Genomic DNA, 19855 nt, shown 5'->3' with positions numbered 1-19855 from the left:
ATAATCATATAAATCAACAGTTAAGTCCGGTTTCTATAGATCAATAGCTGATCAAGATAATATCGTCTATATAAACTACTATTACGGCTTCAACACGCCTTTATTATTTGCATATTTATTCCATTATTTCCGACGTTATGAATACCGCACACTTTTCATGGTCACTGACGAAAACCGTATTTTAATTTAATAATTTATTTTCGTAAAATAATAAACGAGATGGTAAATCGTAATAATACTTTTAATTGTTTTTCGTTACTCGAAAACTCGAGAAAATACTATTTCACGTCCATTGATATTTTGGAATGTTTATACATAGTTACAACCCGATTTAATGTATTGCCGCGTCTAAATAAATAATAATGAATATGCCTTTCTACATTTTGGTCGGTGCGTGCCTCAACCAAATCCCATAGTCACAACCCACTAGCTTCACGTCGGATCGTCTCAGTGGGTCGCGATTCCGATCCGGTGGAGGACTTTGCTGAGCACTGCTGTTGTTAAGGTCAGTCTTAGCACATTCACTCAGGTTGAAGCCCTTCTCTGGAGGCGCCGGAGTCTGCCATAACCCAGTATGTTACCCCTCCCGTTCGGGTATCCATAAACGGACCCCCAGCGTTAAAAATAAGGTTGAGCCCCCTGTGCTCACCTACCAGTAATAGCCCTTTAGGCTGGCGGGTGGTAGGACCTCTTGGGAGTCCGCACGGGTAGGTACCACCACCCTGCCTATTTCTGTCGTGAAGCAGTAATGCGTTTCGGTTCAAAGGGTGGGACAGCCGTTGTTACTATACTTGAGACTTAAGAACTTATATCTCAATTGGGGTGGCGCATTTACGTTGTAGATGTATATGGGCTCCAATAACCACTTAACACCAGGTGGACTGTGAGCTCGTCCAGAGATCTAAGAAAAAAAAAGGCTACCAGCGAATGTAACTTAACGTTTTGATGTAACTTATTAAAACTGTTGGCGTTCCAGAGAAGAACACGGGTACGGTAACAGCTTTAAGCAATGGGCGTAATACTTTCTTTTAATCAATGAGGAAATCTCTATCTATATGAAATTAAAATCACTATATTGGTGAAATAAAGAGATAATTCAAACAAATTATTAAATGTTGTAGTCCTTTATTAATAAATAAATAAATCAAAATAATTTAAAATAAATCAATTCATACAGTAGAACAAATCTTCCAATGCGCTTAAAGGAGGCACAGTTCTCAAGATACTGGCTACGTTACCACGTTGGATCAAATTATTTATAATTTTATAATTTATCAAATTAAAATCAAATTTATAGTTTTGACGCATTAGAAGGGGAAAACTTTAGATCTTGAATAACAAAATCCAATTTAAACTGAAGGTGATTAAACTTTTGCAAATAAATAACAAATTATGAGTGTACCTTTTGTATATACTACAGATAACAATGATAAAGTTGTACACGCACATTCAGAGGAACTATTAAAAAGAACCAACATTGCCTAGGATTAGAGTTTAGAATCCAAAAAAGTATAATGTAATAGTTAAAGTACCGGCCGTGATATATTTGAGTACGCTATATGCTTCATGTTTGAAACATTTTATATCTTGCAAATAAAAGTGGTGCTACATAATAGCTGTGTTTATCTTCGTAGGTTTTTTTCCAAAACTACGGTCAATTTCCACTAATGAAATAATGTAGGTTGATAAAATTTGTATTGGTGATCGTTCTGAAATTTGTGTAATTTCGTATTCTTTATTCGAGGCCTATAAAATCAAAGGCAGCTAAACGCCTTAATGTCGTAAATTGTATTAAAAATGGCGCTATCTTGTTTAGTTAGTTGGACACGCTTTAGTGTTTTCATGTTATAACAAATGCAGCTAAAATTCTAACAAATTCAGTTAAAAAAAATTATTTTTACTCTGTACTAAGTACTAATAAACGAAGTTTTCTCATTTAAAATTCAGATTATTAGTAATATTCTCATCCTTTATAAATCTGCTTTAAAATCTTCGATCAATAATAGTAGTATTATTGATCGAAGTTTAAAATAAAGAATATCGTAGCTGTCCGAACAAAGTTATTTCAGTTTCTCAAACCGGGAGTATTGCTAACACTGGCCCTAGCAAGAGCAGTACTTCGATGGATCGGGAGGATCCGTAATGACGTGTTTAGGGCCGATTTTTGTAGTTTACCTGAATGATTTTATAGGCCTCATTTATTGTTTAGACTGTTGAACAGGTTTAGGGCTCACGTGGTGTTAATTGGTTACCGAAGCCACCATCAACGAAAATGTTACCCACCTTGAGACATAAGGTATTAAGTCCTCATATCTATAGGACAACGGCCGTCCTAGCTATCAAACCGAAACAAATTATTTCTTCGTGGCAGCAAGAGATGCCCTATCCGAGTATATTCAGTGCTCATTAATTTAATTTCTCTGACATAAACAATTATTTCGATCTTAATGCACTATACGATGCAACTACCGACGCCTCTCCATAAAATATGATTATGGCTAAACAGATGCAGTTCGCGAATGAAACAAGTTGGCTTGTTGCGATAATCATCCGCCCGCGGTGTTGCAAGCTCAGAAAATGTAACCGCTAATGTTGTAACACGACCGCACGATACAAATGTTAAATACGTTACATCAGCAGTTTAGATACGCAGCTTGGATGAGATCCATTGTTAGTGGAACACTAGAGCAAGTTCATTAGTTTGATGTTTTTGTTTTTGCAAATATTTTTGCTTTCTTCCGCTAGTATATTTAAGTAAAATTGAAATCTTCGTAATCGATCTTGTGTGGATATCAAATCCCCACGCTTAACACTTAAACACGTATTTCATTAGATAAATGTTCATCGCCTCCGAGATTCGAACACCGCCACAGTCGCATCGCTCGATACGAATGCACCAAGCGTCTTATGCTTTAGGCCACGACCACTTCAATTGATAACAGAATTATAAATTCGAACACGTCATTACGGATACGAATTCTCCCGGTCCATTAACAGTGCTTTTAGGTACCTCAAGCACCTGTCACCGTCCTCGCCGAAACCGTCGCTGGCCACGAAGAGCTCGGCGAGTAAATTAACCCATAGACACAGCCCACTGAGTTTCTCGCCGGATCTTCTCAGCGGGTCGCGTTTCCGATCCGATGGTAGATTCTGCGAAACACTGCTCTTGCTAGGGTCAGTTTTAGCAACACTACGGTTTGAGCCCCGAGGGAACACCTACACGTTAGGATAACGCTGTTATAACCTCTCAAGGCTATCAGAAGAAGCCGGGAAAAAATAGATTCGAAAAACTACTCATCACCGGCAAAGTTGAAGGAAAGAGGCCCAGGATGCGTACATAGTCCCATATATTTTTTTATTGCTTAGATGGATGGACGAGCTCACAGCCCACCTGGTGTTAAGTGGTTACCGAAGCCCATAGACATCTACAACATAAATGCCGCCGCCCACGTTGAGATATAAGTTCTAAGGTCTCACTCAGTATAGTTACAACGGCTGCCCCACCCTTTAAACCGAAACGCATTACTGCTTCACGGCAGAAATAGGCAGGGTGGTGGTACCTACCCGTGCGGAATCACAAGAGGTCCTACCACCAGTAAAATGCCATGCGCTGGTCTGATTAAATTACTACGACATTGGACTCTAATATCAATGTCTCTGTCCACTGCGCAGAGGACAGAAAGGAATGGAGGAACATAGTCCAAAGTGCCCCGTAAAGGTCACGATCCTCAACGATGCAAGGAGGAGGAGGAGTGAAAACCGAAGAAGATGCGATATACTTGCTGTCCGCAAGATTTTATGTCCTTAAAAGAGCACTAGTTGTCTTGTTAACTTTTTGAACAAATACGACATATTTAATCATAAATTGATTGTAAGTAAAACTCTTCACGTTTTTGAAATCAAACGAATTGTTGATTTTATTATTGATAGTGGAGTCCCGCGATGTTACCCGCGGTTATTGTCGGGCCGCGGGGCGAAGCTAGTCAAAAAAGTTACTCCTTATATCATCAGCTACCTGTCAGTGAAAGTCCCGTCAAAATCGGTCCAGTCGTTCCAGAGATTAGCCGGAACAAACAAACAGACAGACAGACAGACTGACAGACAAAAATTGTAAAAAATGTTATTTTGGTGTATGTATGTATCCATATGCTTGTAGTAAAAAGCGGTTATTTCAATATTACAAACAGACACTCCAATTTTATTTATATGTATAGAAGATTAATAAATACCTTTATACTGAATTTTATATGGTATGTTTGCGTCATTTTGTTTGCGGACGCGATTTGTTACGAAGGATTATTGCAGTTTTAATGCCACTCTTGAAGTCGGTTTAATACATTCGTTTTCGTGTAATTTTATTGTCTCCTTTCAGTTTACGATCCTTGTGGGAAGAGTTTATTCATATTGTTATTTGCTCTTACAAAATACTGGTTAATAATATTTATGACATTTTGATAGACGCTAGGAAATTGTGATAACGGTCGTTTTCGTGGTCAAATTTTTATAAGGGATTTTACGACCTGGTAACTAAGACCTTTAAGTCGTGTTTATATTCTTATTTTTATGAAAAATGATAATATGGAGTGAAATTAAATGAAATGAAACGAAGATGATTAATTGGAGACATTAATCAACTGGGATGAAATTAAATAAAATAAAATGAGATGATATAGGATGAAATATAATCTCAGTAAGATGGTGGTCAATTACTGAGATTTTTTTCAGTGGTCTTTTTGGAGGATCCCGAGATAACGTCCAGCGGCTTTGTTTCATTTTCCCACATTTGTGCACTTTCACAGATATTAAACAGTTAATAAACCACCGTTATTACACATTTAAACTTGAAGAAACACTAAATAGACAAAATAAAACAAATCATACAACTTCACTCCTCGCGTTCCCGCCAAAAAGTCCCTTCGTGGTCTAAATGACAAGATAGTGTACTCGTATTTTCAAAACACGCAAGCAGGTACTTACCTTTCTAGAGAAGTAGGTAGACATGTAGGTAGATATGAAAGGGTGTGATAAAATTTTCAAAGTTGCAATTGTTTTTATGATTGTTATATTTTTGTTTAGGATTTTCAATGTCGCTATGACGTCATTTTTTACACCGAAATCTGCTCAAATGTGATGTGCGTATCGAGATAAGATTACTTTTTCAGAGCAAGGACAAGGAACCACATCGGAAACAGTCGTTAGAGTTTTGAAGGTTGATACTTTAACTTTGTATTGTTATCAGTTTGAAGGCGTTTGAGAATTTTCTTATAACATTTTTACTAATGTTTTAAATAAAATTACCTTAAATTTAAATAAAATAAAATTGGGAACATGACTTTGAACCTCAGAACGGGTAGTGGGGTTTACTCTGGGATCTCCCGCAATCATTTATTAGTTAGCGTATTTTGTTAAGTGTATGAGTATTTGTATTCTATGAGTATCTTTTCGTAAAGGCAAAACACAATAACTAAATTAACGAATTCAAGAAACTATTATAAATAATTTTATAAATACGTGTGCAAAGAATATTTTAGATTTTATTTAACCACGGAGAACGGTGATCCAAATACTGCAGCACTGTAAAAAGCATACTACGTCTGTACATGGAAAATATTCCTGTAATAAAAAAAATAATACAGAAATCACAAGCACTTTCTGGAAAATTTCAAACTGTCCGCTTGATAGATTATATAGGAAATAAATGTACATCTGTGCTAGCAAGTTCTGTGACTTCCGCATAGATAATAGATAATACTTTCTGAGAATTTCTTTTTTTTTATTTTTTAAAGAAATTTTATGATCTAATAACTAAGACCTTATCATGTCTTATTTGAATTTTAATGTAAACTTTTTTATATGAAAAATGATATTAAGAAATGAAATGAAGTAGATTATTATGAAACATGGCATAAAATTAAGTGAACACGAAATGAAATGAGATGATATGGGATGAAATATAATCTCAGTAAAATGGTGGTTATTTACTGAGACTTTTTCAGTGGATTTTTTGGAGTATCCCGAGAAATTACGTTCAGCGGCTTCATTTTCTCACATTTGTGCACTTTTACAGATATTAAACAGTTAATAAACCACCGTTATTACACATGACGAAACACTAAATAGACAAAATAAAACAAATCACACAACTTCACTCCTCGCGTTCCCGCCAAAAAGCCCTGAGCATTTGTTCTCGACATCGGGATACAGAGTATCGTTACACAGAAGCAAATTAAAGAGCACTGCAGTGTATCTACTCTGTTTTACTAACCAAAATTATGAGTTAATCCATTGACGAATTTAATTATAATTATTAACAATTATTTTGATCCAGTTTTTATTTATTATTATTTTTTATAAACTAACCGGTTTAAGCCGGTGGTAAAATTTGTAATCGGTTGAAATTACTAGTATACATCCTACAATATTCCTAAAGCATAATAATATGATCAATTAAAGGTTGCAATGATCTCAATTTTTATTTATGAAATCACAGCAAAGGGTTCAATGACTGGTCGAACGAATGTTTTGTTTCCGTTTGAGGGAAGGGTGGTATGTGGGAGGACGTTGTGGTCCAAGTGATAGGAATCAGTATAAAGTGTTACAATTAGATTGTATGGTACCATCCGCACGCGCCAGCAACTTACGTACATGATACACATTTAATTGAAAATTGACACTTATTGATTTTGATTGGTATAGAAAACGACGAAGATTGTTTTTGCTTAGTAGACCGACGGTCTAAATGGGATTATTTGGAACCTGTAAATGTATTTGAAACTTATTTTAAATTATCATTAGCACGATCGTAGTGTTTATTAGATTTTATTTTGTTACCAATTTAATTTCAATTAGTATAAGCAATATAATCATGAAGATCGATTTTCAAAGAGACACAAGCTTAGAAGCACCTATTCTCTGGTAGCTTAACAAACCGGTTATTCCAGCTTCGCGTGGATGGTTAGGTGAGCTTACCAACGTGAGAGAATTTGCTAACACTGGTCCTAGGAAGAGCAGTGCTACGCAGAAGCTACCGGCAAATCCGAATCGCGTCTTACTGTAAAAACCCGACGAGAAACTTAGTGGGCTGCTATTATATTAGTGGGCTATGGGAGCATCCGGGATGCGTGAGCTGATAGAAAATTTTCATAGTTAAATATAAAAAAATATTATAGGAGCGTATCTGATAAAGTTGTGTAGACTAGTGGTCCCGCAGTAGTCGAAATTCGACTATAATTAATTGAAATTATAAGTTTAAACATTATTATGGTTATATTGTCAAAGATTATTATACTTCTATAATCACAGATTTCGCCAAGACTACACTATAGACAAATAATATTAAAGATAAACAATATTAACCTATTTTCAATTTGACCACAGTCTTTAAGCATTAACTAAAGTTTGACAATCAACAAAGAGTACATACATATATGTGTGTGTGTCAAAACCATGGCAGTGTGTGTAATGTTTTCTTTATTGATTTAATGTATCTTTTGTATGCATTAATTTTGAAAAATATTAGCATTGTGCACTTCTTCTCTATAATCTCTATAAGTGTGGGAAATTTCATATTTCTCCGTCCGCACAATTTTCGTAAAAAGGGGTACAAAGTTTTTGCTTCATGTATTAATATATAGATATAATGATATTGGGTACTCCAGAATAAATAAACAATAAAAGACTTAATTGCGTTTTCTGTTATGTGTATAATGAGAAAACAACATTTAAAGCCCTTAATTTTAATTGTTCTGTACATAGATATCATTCGGACGCTTATGTTTTGCACCAATCACTGAATTGCAAATTTTACACCGCACCTAAAATGCTAGTAGTGTCATTTTATTATCAAATATGTTGTTGGACGGACTGTTAAACGCATAATATACTCGTCTAAGTTGTTCTTACGTCATGGACGTCTTTAAGGTCAGTCGGACTTGTTTTTATTTGACATCGGAAACTATAAAACCGTGTTTAAGGCGATTTATTGACTTATACTTATCATTGCAGGGTAGTCAGACTTTAAACGTGTTATTGGTTATATGAAAATTTGTTTGTGTATTGCCATTTATTGCACGTGTTGCAAATGATGTGACAATAAAAACCAGCAGCGTAACGACAAGTTCTTTTATTTGTGCGAGAATGCAGAAAAGCAGGTAGAAATGGCTGGCACGGCTTGTTTTATTAACACTATCCCCCCTTCGTTGGCTTTGGCTGGCGGCGGTGGCGTTGGCTGTGGCGGAAGGGGGCGTGTTAATATGGCTTGGCGGCTTGGCTGGCGGCAGGGCATGACAGCTGACGTCACGTCCGTTACATTCGGCCATCCTGCAACAATTGCTCCCGCAATGGGGAACACACAAAAACATTTAGTTCTCAAATAAATCAATAAGGTCTTCAGTTTCGACCTGCTCATCGGAACTACTAGCGCTATCAGACACATGGGTTATACTTTTATAGGGCCTTAATGAATCTGTTGATACCAGGCCAGTGAAGTTTTTATAACTTCGTAAACCTTTTAGATATACTTCTAATTCGATACCAATTGTTACCTACTACTTTAGTTACTACATACGGACCTGAGTACAAATCGTCTAATTTGGTATTAATCCTAGCGGCGCTACTAACCAGTTGGCGCCTGTCTCTACGATACAAATATGCCTTTTCTTATAAACATGAGCTTTTTTTATATTAATGTTGTGTGTCATTATTGTACTCGCTTGTTTTATCCTAGCTGCAGCTATCTTACGCCGTGCGTCAACAGTTTCTGGTTCGCGACCAAGAAAACATCACATATTGACCTACCAGAGCGCGTAAAGATTAAATCACAAGGCTTGTAGCCGCTGTTACTTTTAATTGTGTTATTTGTGCCTCAAATGACGGAGTTTAAATTATTTGAAGTTTCACTAGGATCAGTTGCCCGCAACACATAAAATTATATGTTTAGTTTGTTCAACCTGGCCAATTAGCGCGCGGACAAGCAATACCGTTTAACGTATGCCTAAACTGTTTATCTTCTGATATATTTTTTTTAAAGTACCTACTCGTAAAAGCTTTCCCGTAGTCTGTCACCACGTAATTCGGGTATCTGGACAAACCCTATTAATATATTTTTCAATGCACGAATGGTCCCGATTGAATTTACAGTACGCGTTAGTTCAGCTATCACAAATTTAGACAACGCATCTTTCATTACGATCATGTACTGGTTGGTGCCCTTTAGATGTCCTACAGAAGGGCATCATGTTATCTTTTTGTACCATGCGCATAGTATCAGATGGTTTAGAGATCGGATATAGACAGTCTTCTTTTTTTTAACATAGTTATCCTTCTCATGTGTACAATAAAGACATGCTGCCACGTATTTCCTAATAAAGCGTGTCATTTTAAGAAACCAATATTGGCTTTTAATCAAAGCTAAACGATGATTTAGATCCACGTGACAAATGTCGTCATAGTGCATTTGTACAATTTTCCATTTAGCCGAAGGGACTGCGAGTCTATTTCCCTTAAAAAAATTTCGAACTAGTTCATAATTATCTTTAACATCAGCGCGACTTCGTCCGCGTGGAATATAGTTCACAAATAATGCTTTATTTTAGAACAAATTTGGTTAGCATAAAAAAACGTTATAGTGAGCCAACCTTAACATATAGATATATGCTATCGCGGACATTTTTTTTTAAAGGGGAACAATTCTGTCACATTATTTTAGCGAAACTTTAACCGCTTCTGCAGCGCAGGCACCGGAAGCTCTTAAAAGGGAAAATAACCCGATTTTGAAACATTTACTGGTACTTCGCTTGTATTGGCCTTAGCGTGACACAATGATGGTCTTAGCGGTCTTAGCGTTATATAGCCTATAACCTTTTATATAGCCTATAACCTTTCAATAAATGGGTTATTTAACACTGAAAGAATTTTTCAAATCGGACCAGCAGTTCTTGAGATTAGCGCGTTCAAACAAACTCTTCAGCTTTATAATGCTAGTATAGATTGCTTTATAATCGAACTAAGCTTTTCGTCCTGACATTGCACAGTACAGAATCAATTAGTAACTTTAAGATAATTTACGTTCATCATGTCAACAGGATGCCTATTAAGCGCGTCTACAAATGTTCCATACGTTCACCAGGTCTATACTCAACACTAATGTCATAATCTTCTTTCAAAACTCACCATCGCGCCATGCGTGGTATAATGCCGCGTTTGGTAAGCGTAGCACAAACCACAGTACAATCAGTTTCTACTATATCATGCTTACCTACTTCATAAACACGGAACCTACGTAGCGATTGTACGACCGCCAGGTTTTGAGCTCTTAACTATGATACACACTCTTCCTTCCTAGTAACCCGGCTAAAATACATAACAGGCCGCAGTGAGTTGTCAGTTTGTTTTTGTAATAGTATACAAGAAATTCCTAAGTTACACGCATCGGTTTGTATTTCTGTAAGAAGCATAGGATTATACAGAGCTAGCATAGGTTTGGAACATAAACTGTTTTTCAGTTGTTCGAAATTCGCGTTATGTTCACGGCCCCACACCCATGATTTATCTTTTTTTTTTTTTTCTTAACACAGTTAATGGACGCGCAAGTAACATATAACCAATAAACTGTCGCACACTATGAGCATTATTTGGCACAGGAAACTGCGAAACGGCCGTCAATTTTTGTTGCACCCGGCTGTATACCGTCTGAAGATATTTTATGACCTAAACAAGTGACTTGTTTCTCCAAGAATGAGCATTTACTCATATTTAATTTGAAGTCTCCACCATAAAATTTCCCAAGTACTTTCTCAATAACTATTGAACCTGATTTTATATCAACCGAGGGTAGAGGTAAATCGTTTAAAATTGCTAGTATCTCGATTTGACCTACATTTATTTTTACTCAATTTCTTTTCTACCCACAGACTCAATTATTTTATTAATTAAACGCATTTAACCACCCCATCTTGAAGAATAATGTGGACAAAAAGAAGAAACGCATGAATACAGATGGCACATATGCTAAACCAAAAGGAGTTCTACTGTACTCGAAATAATGACCTTGCGGCGTAATGAAAGCAGTTGTGTGTCTGGCACAATGCTTAATTTATGGTAGCCCTGGTCTAAATCTAAACTCGTGAAGTACTGTTCGGTGGATACTTTTATATTTTACCATAGCGTTTAACGCACGATAATCAACGCATAGCCTACTGTCGCCGTTCTGTTTCTTAATAAGACCACTGGTGAAGCATGACTAGCTTGAGATTATTTTATAATGCCGGCATCTAAAAGTTAATTAGCTTTAGATTTAACTATCGTTTGTTCATTATGAGAAAGTAAAGGTGGCGATACACGGGCTGATCACTAGTAAGCTTAATTTGCATTTGGACTAAATTGGCAATACCTAAATCATGTGTATTCGTAGCAAAGCAATGCTTATACTGTATTTTTTAAATCTGAATGACCCTTGTTATTCAATGGCTCCTTTTAATTTTTTTTTATTTCTACCCTCAAATCTCGAAATATTTGTAATGGCATGGCTAGGGCAAGTAGAAATGCAACACACCTGGCTGTTTGGCTGTGGCTCCTCGCAGCTGTTGGCCCTCGGCAGGACCTCGCCCGGCGGCCACATGATGGTCTCCGAGCTCATGTTGATGACTTTGACGTAGCTGTCTTCGCCGCGCAGCAGCGTCGCAGGCAGGGAGAAGGAAGCTCGTAGCCGTGAATCTCGTAGTGCCGCAGTGGAGTAACCACGTTGCTGCTCTTTTAGTTTCCCTCCACGTGAACCAGAATTATGGAAGGACAGGGCGGCAGGCGCTCTTGGTCCGACGACGTCGAAGTCCCTTTGATTTGATTGTTCCAGGTTCTTCATCCTGTAGCTCAAGTATCGCCTTGTGGACCTCCTTCTGAAGCAATTTTTCAACACCTTCCTCGCCAGTGGAATAGGAGCTTCATCTTCTTCAAACTTGTCAGAAGACCGAGAGATCTGAGCGTGTATATGACGTTGTTTCATTTCTTTATGCCACTTCTGATTGTTGCAAATGATGTGACAATAAAAACCAGCAGCGTAACGACAAGTTCTTTTATTTGTGCGAGAATGCAGAAAAGCAGGTAGAAATGGCTGGCACGGCTTGTTTTATTAACACTATCCCCCCTTCGTTGGCTTTGGCTGGCGGCGGTGGCGTTGGCTGTGGCGGAAGGGGGCGTGTTAATATGGCTTGGCGGCTTGGCTGGCGGCAGGGCATGACAGCTGACGTCACGTCCGTTACACACGCGTGTTGTGAGATGATTAAATGTGGTTTATTTTATTAATATTATTATATATGCAAGTTGATAAAAGCCCATCTAGTATAAAGAAGCTATCGGATCGCCTATACATTTATAATATCAACGATTCATGGCTTCGATGTCTTAAGTGTCTCAAGTAGTACAACGTAGTAGGACAATTCTTTTTTTTTTTTATAACTGGGAAACCCATTTACGGATACCCGGTCGAGGGAGGTAACAGTAACAATCCTACCCTTCAAGCCTGATGTTGATAATCATTTTTATAAAAAGCAATTGCGTTGTAAAGGGTGTTCAAGCACTCAATGGATATATTTATTTATTTATTTATTTATACTTTATGCACAAAACAAAACTTGTACACAGGCGGACTTAATGCCATGGGCATTCTCTTCCAGTCGACCATAGGGTGGTGCAGAGATAATGCATGGTAGGTGCATTGACAAAAGAATAACAAACACAACAACAAAACAAAACAAAAAAAGAACAAACTCAAAACAAAAATCTTCCTTAAAATAACATCTCAGTATTATAGAATACACATACTACAATTCAATATACCTATAAATAAAATAGTAAAATACATACATACACATAATTACACACAATAATATACATGTAAAGTAATAATATAAAAATACACATGAAAATACACAATTTAGTATTATAGTTAAGAATGGCTAAAAGTAAATATATATAATATAATAATAATAATTGAAAAATGAAATAAACTAGTTTGGAGATGATTCTTCCAGTTTTTTGTGGATGTGTTCGCGAACTTTGAGTTTAAAAGTAAATAAATACCTATAAATAATGGTACACCTATATAGTTAAAATTTACTGGCTTAAATACAGGATGTGAGTTAAACGATATTACATTATATGAATTTTTATAACAATTTATGGTTTTAGCAAAACAATGCTTGAGCTGAAAATGAAGGCATCATTTAATCACAATGACACATAATCTTTGGCATAGTATATAATCTAGTCAATGACATAGTTTGCTTTGCGATATACTATACGGCTCTAGAATGAATACTGCATTGCTTTCCTGAGCATCATGACATGTCCTATCAAACGAGGTTTGTGCCTCTGGCATTGCCAATGACCATGAGCAACGGTGACTACTCAACATCAGATGAACCGTATGATTGTCTGTCTACCTATAAGTTAAAAAAGTATACTAAAAAGACCGATTGGTCAAATATATGCAGAGTTGGAATCGTGGCGCATAAAATAAAATTGCACTTTTATTGCTTTTTTGCTCTTGCACTTTTATTGTTCTCTTCCAAAATCTTCCAGAGAAGTCCAACTCATTAAAAAAGTCAGTTTTTTTTTGTTATATTAACAAGGAATAAACTAAAAATAACAATAGATTATTATATAAAACAATTAACTGACTTTTTTACGCCTTGCCCATTCAATAGTATTCGCCATCTTGCTTTTCTCTGTCATTCTCTTTTCCCTTTCTTACCGTTCTCTCACTCACATCTTACCGCTCCGTTCCACACTCTTTTCATACGCTACGTTCTTACCAATCTTACATATTATATTTTTAAGATTTTATTAATACCGAAAAAGTTTATCTGTAAATTAGAGTAGGTATTTAAAACAGCACAAAATTTAAACGTCAAAAACGTCAAGAATGACAATCTTATGAATAACTGATGAAGGAGACTGCATAGTTTTTCAATCGATTTGTGTAAAACGTAATTAAAATGTGGACCGGAGTCAGAAAAACACGACAATATCAATTCATAGTGGTAGCTAAGTTTTCTTTTAAATTAATTAAGTTATTGGCACACTCACGGAGTGTCATTGCTTTGAATACAACACGTTTTAAAGAATTTCATGTTCGCAACTTCATAAGGCTATCTATGATTCGTTGTAAAAATCAAAGAATTCCGAAGTTGTCGTGGCCTAAAGGATAAAGCGGCTGGTGTATTCGTATCAGGCGATGCGACGGTACCGGTGTTCGATTCCCGAAGGCAGGTGCCATTTTGCTAACGAAATACGTTTTTACTGGTGTGATCTGAAGAAAAATGAACATGAAATTGTATGAAAAAACGTATTTAAATAACTTTCATAATTAAAGCGTGCTCGCCGACAGATTCCATTAGACTGTTTAATTGACGTAACTTGATCAATCATATCGCGATATTATTTTAGATAACGCTTTATTTAAGGTCCGCTGCATTCAGTGTCACCTTGTATTTTGGACTTGAAGACATGTTTAGTCGTCTAGTGAGTTTTTATTTATTAAAATAATCTTATGTAAACTGTGTAATTCCGTACAGGTGTTTTTTTTACCTAACTATTCGCTGGTAGCCTAAGGGGCTATTCCAGATTTTCGCGGACGGGTAGGTGAGTTCACGGGCTCAATCTTAGAGAATTTGCTAACACTAGCCGTAGCAAGAGCAGTGCTTCGCAGAATCTACCACCGGATCGGAATCGCGACCCACTAAGATCCGACGACAAACTCAGTGGGCTGAACTGGTGACGTTGCAAGTGTGGCTAGAACGACAATTCTGCTTATTTTTGACGCATTCCGCCTTGAGTTATAGACGTTTAGATATGTTAGCGTTAACATATCTCAGAGCTTCGGCTACCGGTCTCTCATTCTTACTCTTTACTATCCTGTTATTATAACTAGGGGTCCCGCAGTAGTCGAAATTCGACTATAAATAATTGGAATTGTAAGTTTGTACACTATTATGATTGTACTTTATACTTCTATAATCACAAATTTCGCCAAGACTACACTATAAAAACATATTAATAAAGACAAACAATATTTAATCTATTCTCAATTTGACCACAGACGTCAATAACAAAAGTTTGACCATGTGTGCGTCAAATACATGGTATGTAGTGTGTGTAATGTTTTCTTTATTGATTTAATGTATCTTTTATGCATTATTAAAAAAATATATTAGCATTGTGCACTTCTTCTCTATATTCTCTATAAGTGTGGGAAATTTCATACTCCTCCGTCCGCGCAATTTACGTAAAAAGGGATACAAAGTTTTTGCTTCACGTATTAATATATAGATATATTTTGAAAAGTTTTTGAAATTATGTTTACATCGGCCGAAAACGAGTCTCGATATTGATAATTTCTGCTTGTGGATCTTATGAGCCAGCAGACCTTTCTTTCTATTTCAATCCTGTCTCTCTATTTCAACCACGAAGCACGTGCTATTAAGCGTGCTTTAAAAAACGGGACATTATTTAATTAAACTTGAATTTATCAAGATGGGTTTCTTCACAACTATTCAAATATACAATGTTATATTAAAGACTTTTATTCTTCTAGTATTATTGAATTAATTTTAACCACCAAATCATTTTTTTTTAAATTTTTTTATTGCTTAGTTGGGTGGACGAGCTCACAGCCCATCTGGTGTTAAGTGGTTACTGGAGCCCATAGACATCTACAACGTAAATGAGCCACCCACCCTGAGATATAAGTACTAAGGTCTCAAGTATAGTTACATATCTAATGCTTCATTATTTTAAGTTCGTTCTGTCTCATCTCTATTGAAATAGGCAAAGACAAACCGTTTAAGTAATCCCTCTTGGCTTAGCTCATGAGTGCGCCCGTCCGTCTTAGAAAAGGTCTCTGAACTAGCCGCAACTAGTTATTAGTGGTAGGACCTCGTGTGAGTCCGCGCGGGTAGGTATCACCGCCCTGCCTATTTCTGCCGTGAAGCAGTAATGATTTTCGGTTTGAAGGGTGGGGCAGCCGTTGTAACTATACTGAGACCTTAGAACTCATATCTCAAGGTAGGTGGCGGTATTTAGGTTGTAGATGTCGAATGTTAACTATGAATGTGGAAGGGTATAGAGGAAGAGGTAGACCTAAGAAATCGATTCCCACATCGGGCAAACATTTTGTGATGAACACGCTTATTTACTCTTTATTTATCATCTATATATTATGTACTTATTGGTACCCATAACACAGGGAATCCTAAATTGGGGCAGGAAGACTGTGCGTGATTTGGTCCAGATTATTATTGTTGTATTTAAGTAAACTGGTACGGCATATTAATATTAGATTATTTTATTAATCACATAAATGCGTATGAGCGTACCGTTTTATCTTTGTAGAATAGTCATTAACCTCAAAATGTTCATTGATTTTGTCATTTTCTTTTTAATTCTTCGAACAGATCCTGAGTCTTCTCACGCGATATTTTTATGTCAGTTTATCATTGAAGTATCGATTGTTCGCTTTATTTGCAGAAAAAAAAAACTGATTTCTTAATAATCCGATTAAGTACTTAATCTAAGAGAGATACTAAATCTAAGCTGTCAGTAGTTATTGATGCACTGAAAAAAGTCAGATGTATTATAATTTATGGAATTAGACAAAGGCTGTTTTAACTATGGTACAGGGTGTGATAACGGGTGCCGGCAGAGATACTGGTGGTAGGACCTCTTGTGAGTCCGCGCGGGTGGGTACCACCACCCTGCCTATTTCTACCGTGAAGCAGTAATGCGTTTCGGTTTGAAGGGTGGGGCAGCCGTTGTAACTATACTTGAGACCTTAGAACTTGTATCTCAAGGTGGGTGGCGCATTTACGTTGTGGATGTCTATGGGCTCCAGTAATCACTTAACACCAGGTGGGCTGTGAGCTCGTCCACCCATCTAAGAAATAAAAAATAAATAAAAAAACCTAGGTACATTCAATGAACCTGTTAGTGTTGTTACCTATATTTGGACCTATTTCATTTTGCGAACGCGCTTACTAGATGGCGCTAGGGTAACGATTGCGCTCGGAAACTAGGTACATAGATTTGAGACGCTTTTGGGATTAGAACTGATTTGTAATAACAATAGTTGGTTCAAATATAGCTGTAATAGATAGATTAGCTGTCAAACGCCCAGAGGAAAAGGGTCACGTATGGGATCCACAATGCTTAATGACTTGTAAGGCCGTGTCAATAACAAGACATTTGTCTTTTGTTCTAGGTAGAGGAGGTTATGCAGCAGAAGGCGCCTGTGGTGCCTAGTAACGTGAAACTACAGTAAGTATTATTTAAAAAACATCAAAAAAACGTCAAAATAAATGAAGTACAATCAAATCTGGATAAATGAGAACTGGATAAGTGAGAAAACTCTATAAGTGAGAGTAATAGCCAGGACCCGTCATTTTAAGCTCCCAAAACCTCTATTAGCGAGAAACAGAAACCTTTGTAAGAGAGAGTTGTTTTTCCCTCATGAACCTCCGTAAGTGAGACTGCTACTTATCTATACCTCTATAAGCGACAGTCGAGTTTTATCTATACTAATATATAAATCTACAGTGGTTTTTACGGATTTTCCGTTATAACTACTGAACCATGCATCCGATTGACTTGAAACTTGGTGTCCATGTAAAAAATATATGTACTTAATGGATAGGCTAATATTTATATGAGTGTTGGACTCCCTAATAATAATAATGACAATAAATAATAATGTTAATTTTAAATGGCCAGCGAAGCGGGCGGGTACGGCTTGTTTATTTATATTATTTAGGAGGATTAAATTACAAATAACATCTGCTATTTTATGACTCATTCTTAACTTTCGTGGAACTTCCTACCATTGTTTTTTGTATTGTTTTCTCGTCAATATTGAACTTATTCTATTTCCTGGAACTAAATAACGTTGTTATTTTATGGCATTCTTTTCGAATGGACACGTGTGCCTGTGTACCGTCCAGTTTGTCGGACTTACTCTGTTTATCGTTAGTCAGTTGCGAAGGAAAGTTCTGTTCTGCATCATGTCAAAACGGAAAATTAAAGTACTGTCGTTAAGAGATAAACTTAAAATAGTGAGTGCATTTGAATCCGGAAAATCGCGAAATGAAATTCAGAGGGAGTTTAATTTACCAGAATCCACCTATTATAAAATTATAAAATCAAAAGACTCTATAAAGTCTGAGTGCTTTGATGGACATGGAAATATTAAGAGGACTAGAGTTTCTGAATTTCCCAATATCGAAAAGTGCCTTTTAGAATGGATAAAACGAACTTTCGATAAGAACATTCCCATAAATGGACCTCTGGTGCTTGCACAATCAAAAGAGTTTGCTACAAAACTGGGAATCCAGAACTTTTCTGCTAGTAACGGCTGGTTAGAGGGTTTTAAAAGGCGCCATGATATAGCTTTCAAAAAAGCAGCTGGGGAAAGTAAATCTGTGTACCAAGGTGTGTGCAACCACTGGACTGAAGATCTGCCAAATCTTTTAGAAGGGTATGAACCAGACGATATTTATAATGCGGATGAAACTGCTTTGTTAATACGCTTTTATTAGCTTAAGACGTATGTATGTTAGTATGTAACGGAATCTTTGAACATGATTTTGACACCCTTCAAAACTTCGGATTAACTCGAAATTTGGCATACTTATTAAGGACTGATGACAAGTCAATATTAAAAAAAATTAATGGAAAAAATTTAAAAAATTTAAATAAAAAATGAAAAATAAATAATGGTTTAAAAAAAAACGTGTGGCACTCGGGAACTGCCGCGGTAAAGCTATTGCATAGCATTTTTTATCAACTTATGCAATTATAATTAGACAATGATAATTTAATATTAAAACAATAATAAAACAAGACCACGCTATATTAAACATTAATAAAAGCAAAACCTTAACTGCCCCTTCACACTCATAAGCTAGACCGCGCGAGAGAGAGATGGACAGACTTTTCATGATACGCATGCAATGTGACGTCACGCCACGCGCTTATTTACAAACACTTCACAAGCGCAACGTGTGAATGTGTTGAACGCGAGCTACATGGTAGGCGGAGTGAGGGGTGTAAGGTTTTTTTCGTTACGGAATTTCGGTCGCCGCGCTCAAGGCCCGCGATAAAACCTATGCAATAGCTTAAAAATAAAAAAAAATACGCTTTTATTTGTAGAAAATCCAACAAAAAAATAGTAAATAAATTTTATTAAATTGGAATTTAAAAGAGTGTAAGAAAAAATGATTTTATTGTAAAAAAAAGCGTGCAAAAAACTCGCACTAAGCACACAGTACTTTGAATACGCGACGGTTGTTGATAAAGCAATATTCGACAAATGAGTTAGAAAACATTCAAAATACAAAAACAGAAACCCAAACGAAATTGACTTTTTTGATTGATGATTGATTTTTTTAAGTGTAAATAAGTTCTAAATAAAATAAAATTAGGAATTTTTGGTTTGTTTTCGTAAGCATCTTGATACCTACCCTTATAAAGTACTTATATGTCGAAATCTAATGAACGTAACATATACACACTATTAAAAATATATTTATACATAATATATGTTGTGCATATCATGCACATAATTTTATCATATTACATATTTTACTACATTCGTACTTGTGACTTGTTATTGCTGCGTACCTCTCTCTATAAGAGAGAAACGCTAACCATGTACCAGCATTAGCGAGAAACTCGGATTAGTCAGAAACCTCTTTAAATGAGATTGTGCTCCCTTGAACTCCGCTTATCCAGGTTTGACTGTAAATATATTATTATTAAACGTCCTCAATTTTAATAAATTCTGTTGCCTTGAAAACTCTAGGATTTTTAG

General features: G+C 36.2%; 3 protein-coding genes across 6 annotated transcripts in view; 2 read left to right on the top strand and 1 right to left on the bottom strand.

Moving 5' to 3' along the window:
• Nucleotides 1-19855, top strand: part of LOC114252761 (uncharacterized) — a 102123-nt gene that overhangs the window by 30512 nt on the left and 51756 nt on the right. For 3 of the 4 annotated variants that reach the window (XR_016324342.1, XR_016324343.1, XR_016324344.1), the window contains one exon: nucleotides 17252-17307. Coding sequence is in view for 1 of the 4 variants with exons in the window: in XM_089733647.1 (XP_089589773.1) it covers nucleotides 7906-7920; nucleotides 17252-17307 (71 nt within the window). In the remaining 3 variants the exon portion in view is untranslated. Of the gene's footprint in view, nucleotides 1-7890; nucleotides 7921-17251; nucleotides 17308-19855 lie in introns of those variants that run through there. The other variant, XM_089733647.1, reaches the window with a different exon arrangement.
• On the bottom strand, nucleotides 8108-12253 carry LOC149501235 (uncharacterized). Its single transcript, XM_089733512.1, has 2 exons — nucleotides 11552-12253; nucleotides 8108-8319 (listed from the first exon to the last, which is right to left on the bottom strand). Exons 1-2 carry the CDS (start codon nucleotides 11996-11998, stop codon nucleotides 8305-8307), a joined length of 462 nt encoding a protein of 153 aa, XP_089589638.1. The 5' UTR covers nucleotides 11999-12253; the 3' UTR covers nucleotides 8108-8304.
• LOC149501234 (tigger transposable element-derived protein 4) lies at nucleotides 17327-19073 on the top strand. The gene has a single exon (XM_089733648.1). It carries the CDS (start codon nucleotides 17943-17945, stop codon nucleotides 18579-18581), a length of 639 nt encoding a protein of 212 aa, XP_089589774.1. The 5' UTR covers nucleotides 17327-17942; the 3' UTR covers nucleotides 18582-19073.

This window comes from Bombyx mandarina, chromosome 16, assembly GCF_030267445.1.
Source record: "Bombyx mandarina strain Sakado chromosome 16, ASM3026744v2".
Classification (NCBI taxonomy): domain Eukaryota; kingdom Metazoa; phylum Arthropoda; class Insecta; order Lepidoptera; family Bombycidae; genus Bombyx; species Bombyx mandarina.
Note: the sequence above shows the minus strand (reverse complement) of the source record. Positions and strands in the feature narration are given on the sequence as shown.

Bases quoted from the DNA above. Each gene is read 5' to 3' on its own strand.
- LOC149501235 (XM_089733512.1), bottom strand. From the start codon at position 11,998: ATGAAACAACGTCATATACACGCTCAGATCTCTCGGTCTTCTGACAAG.
- LOC149501234 (XM_089733648.1), top strand. From the start codon at position 17,943: ATGGCATTCTTTTCGAATGGACACGTGTGCCTGTGTACCGTCCAGTTT.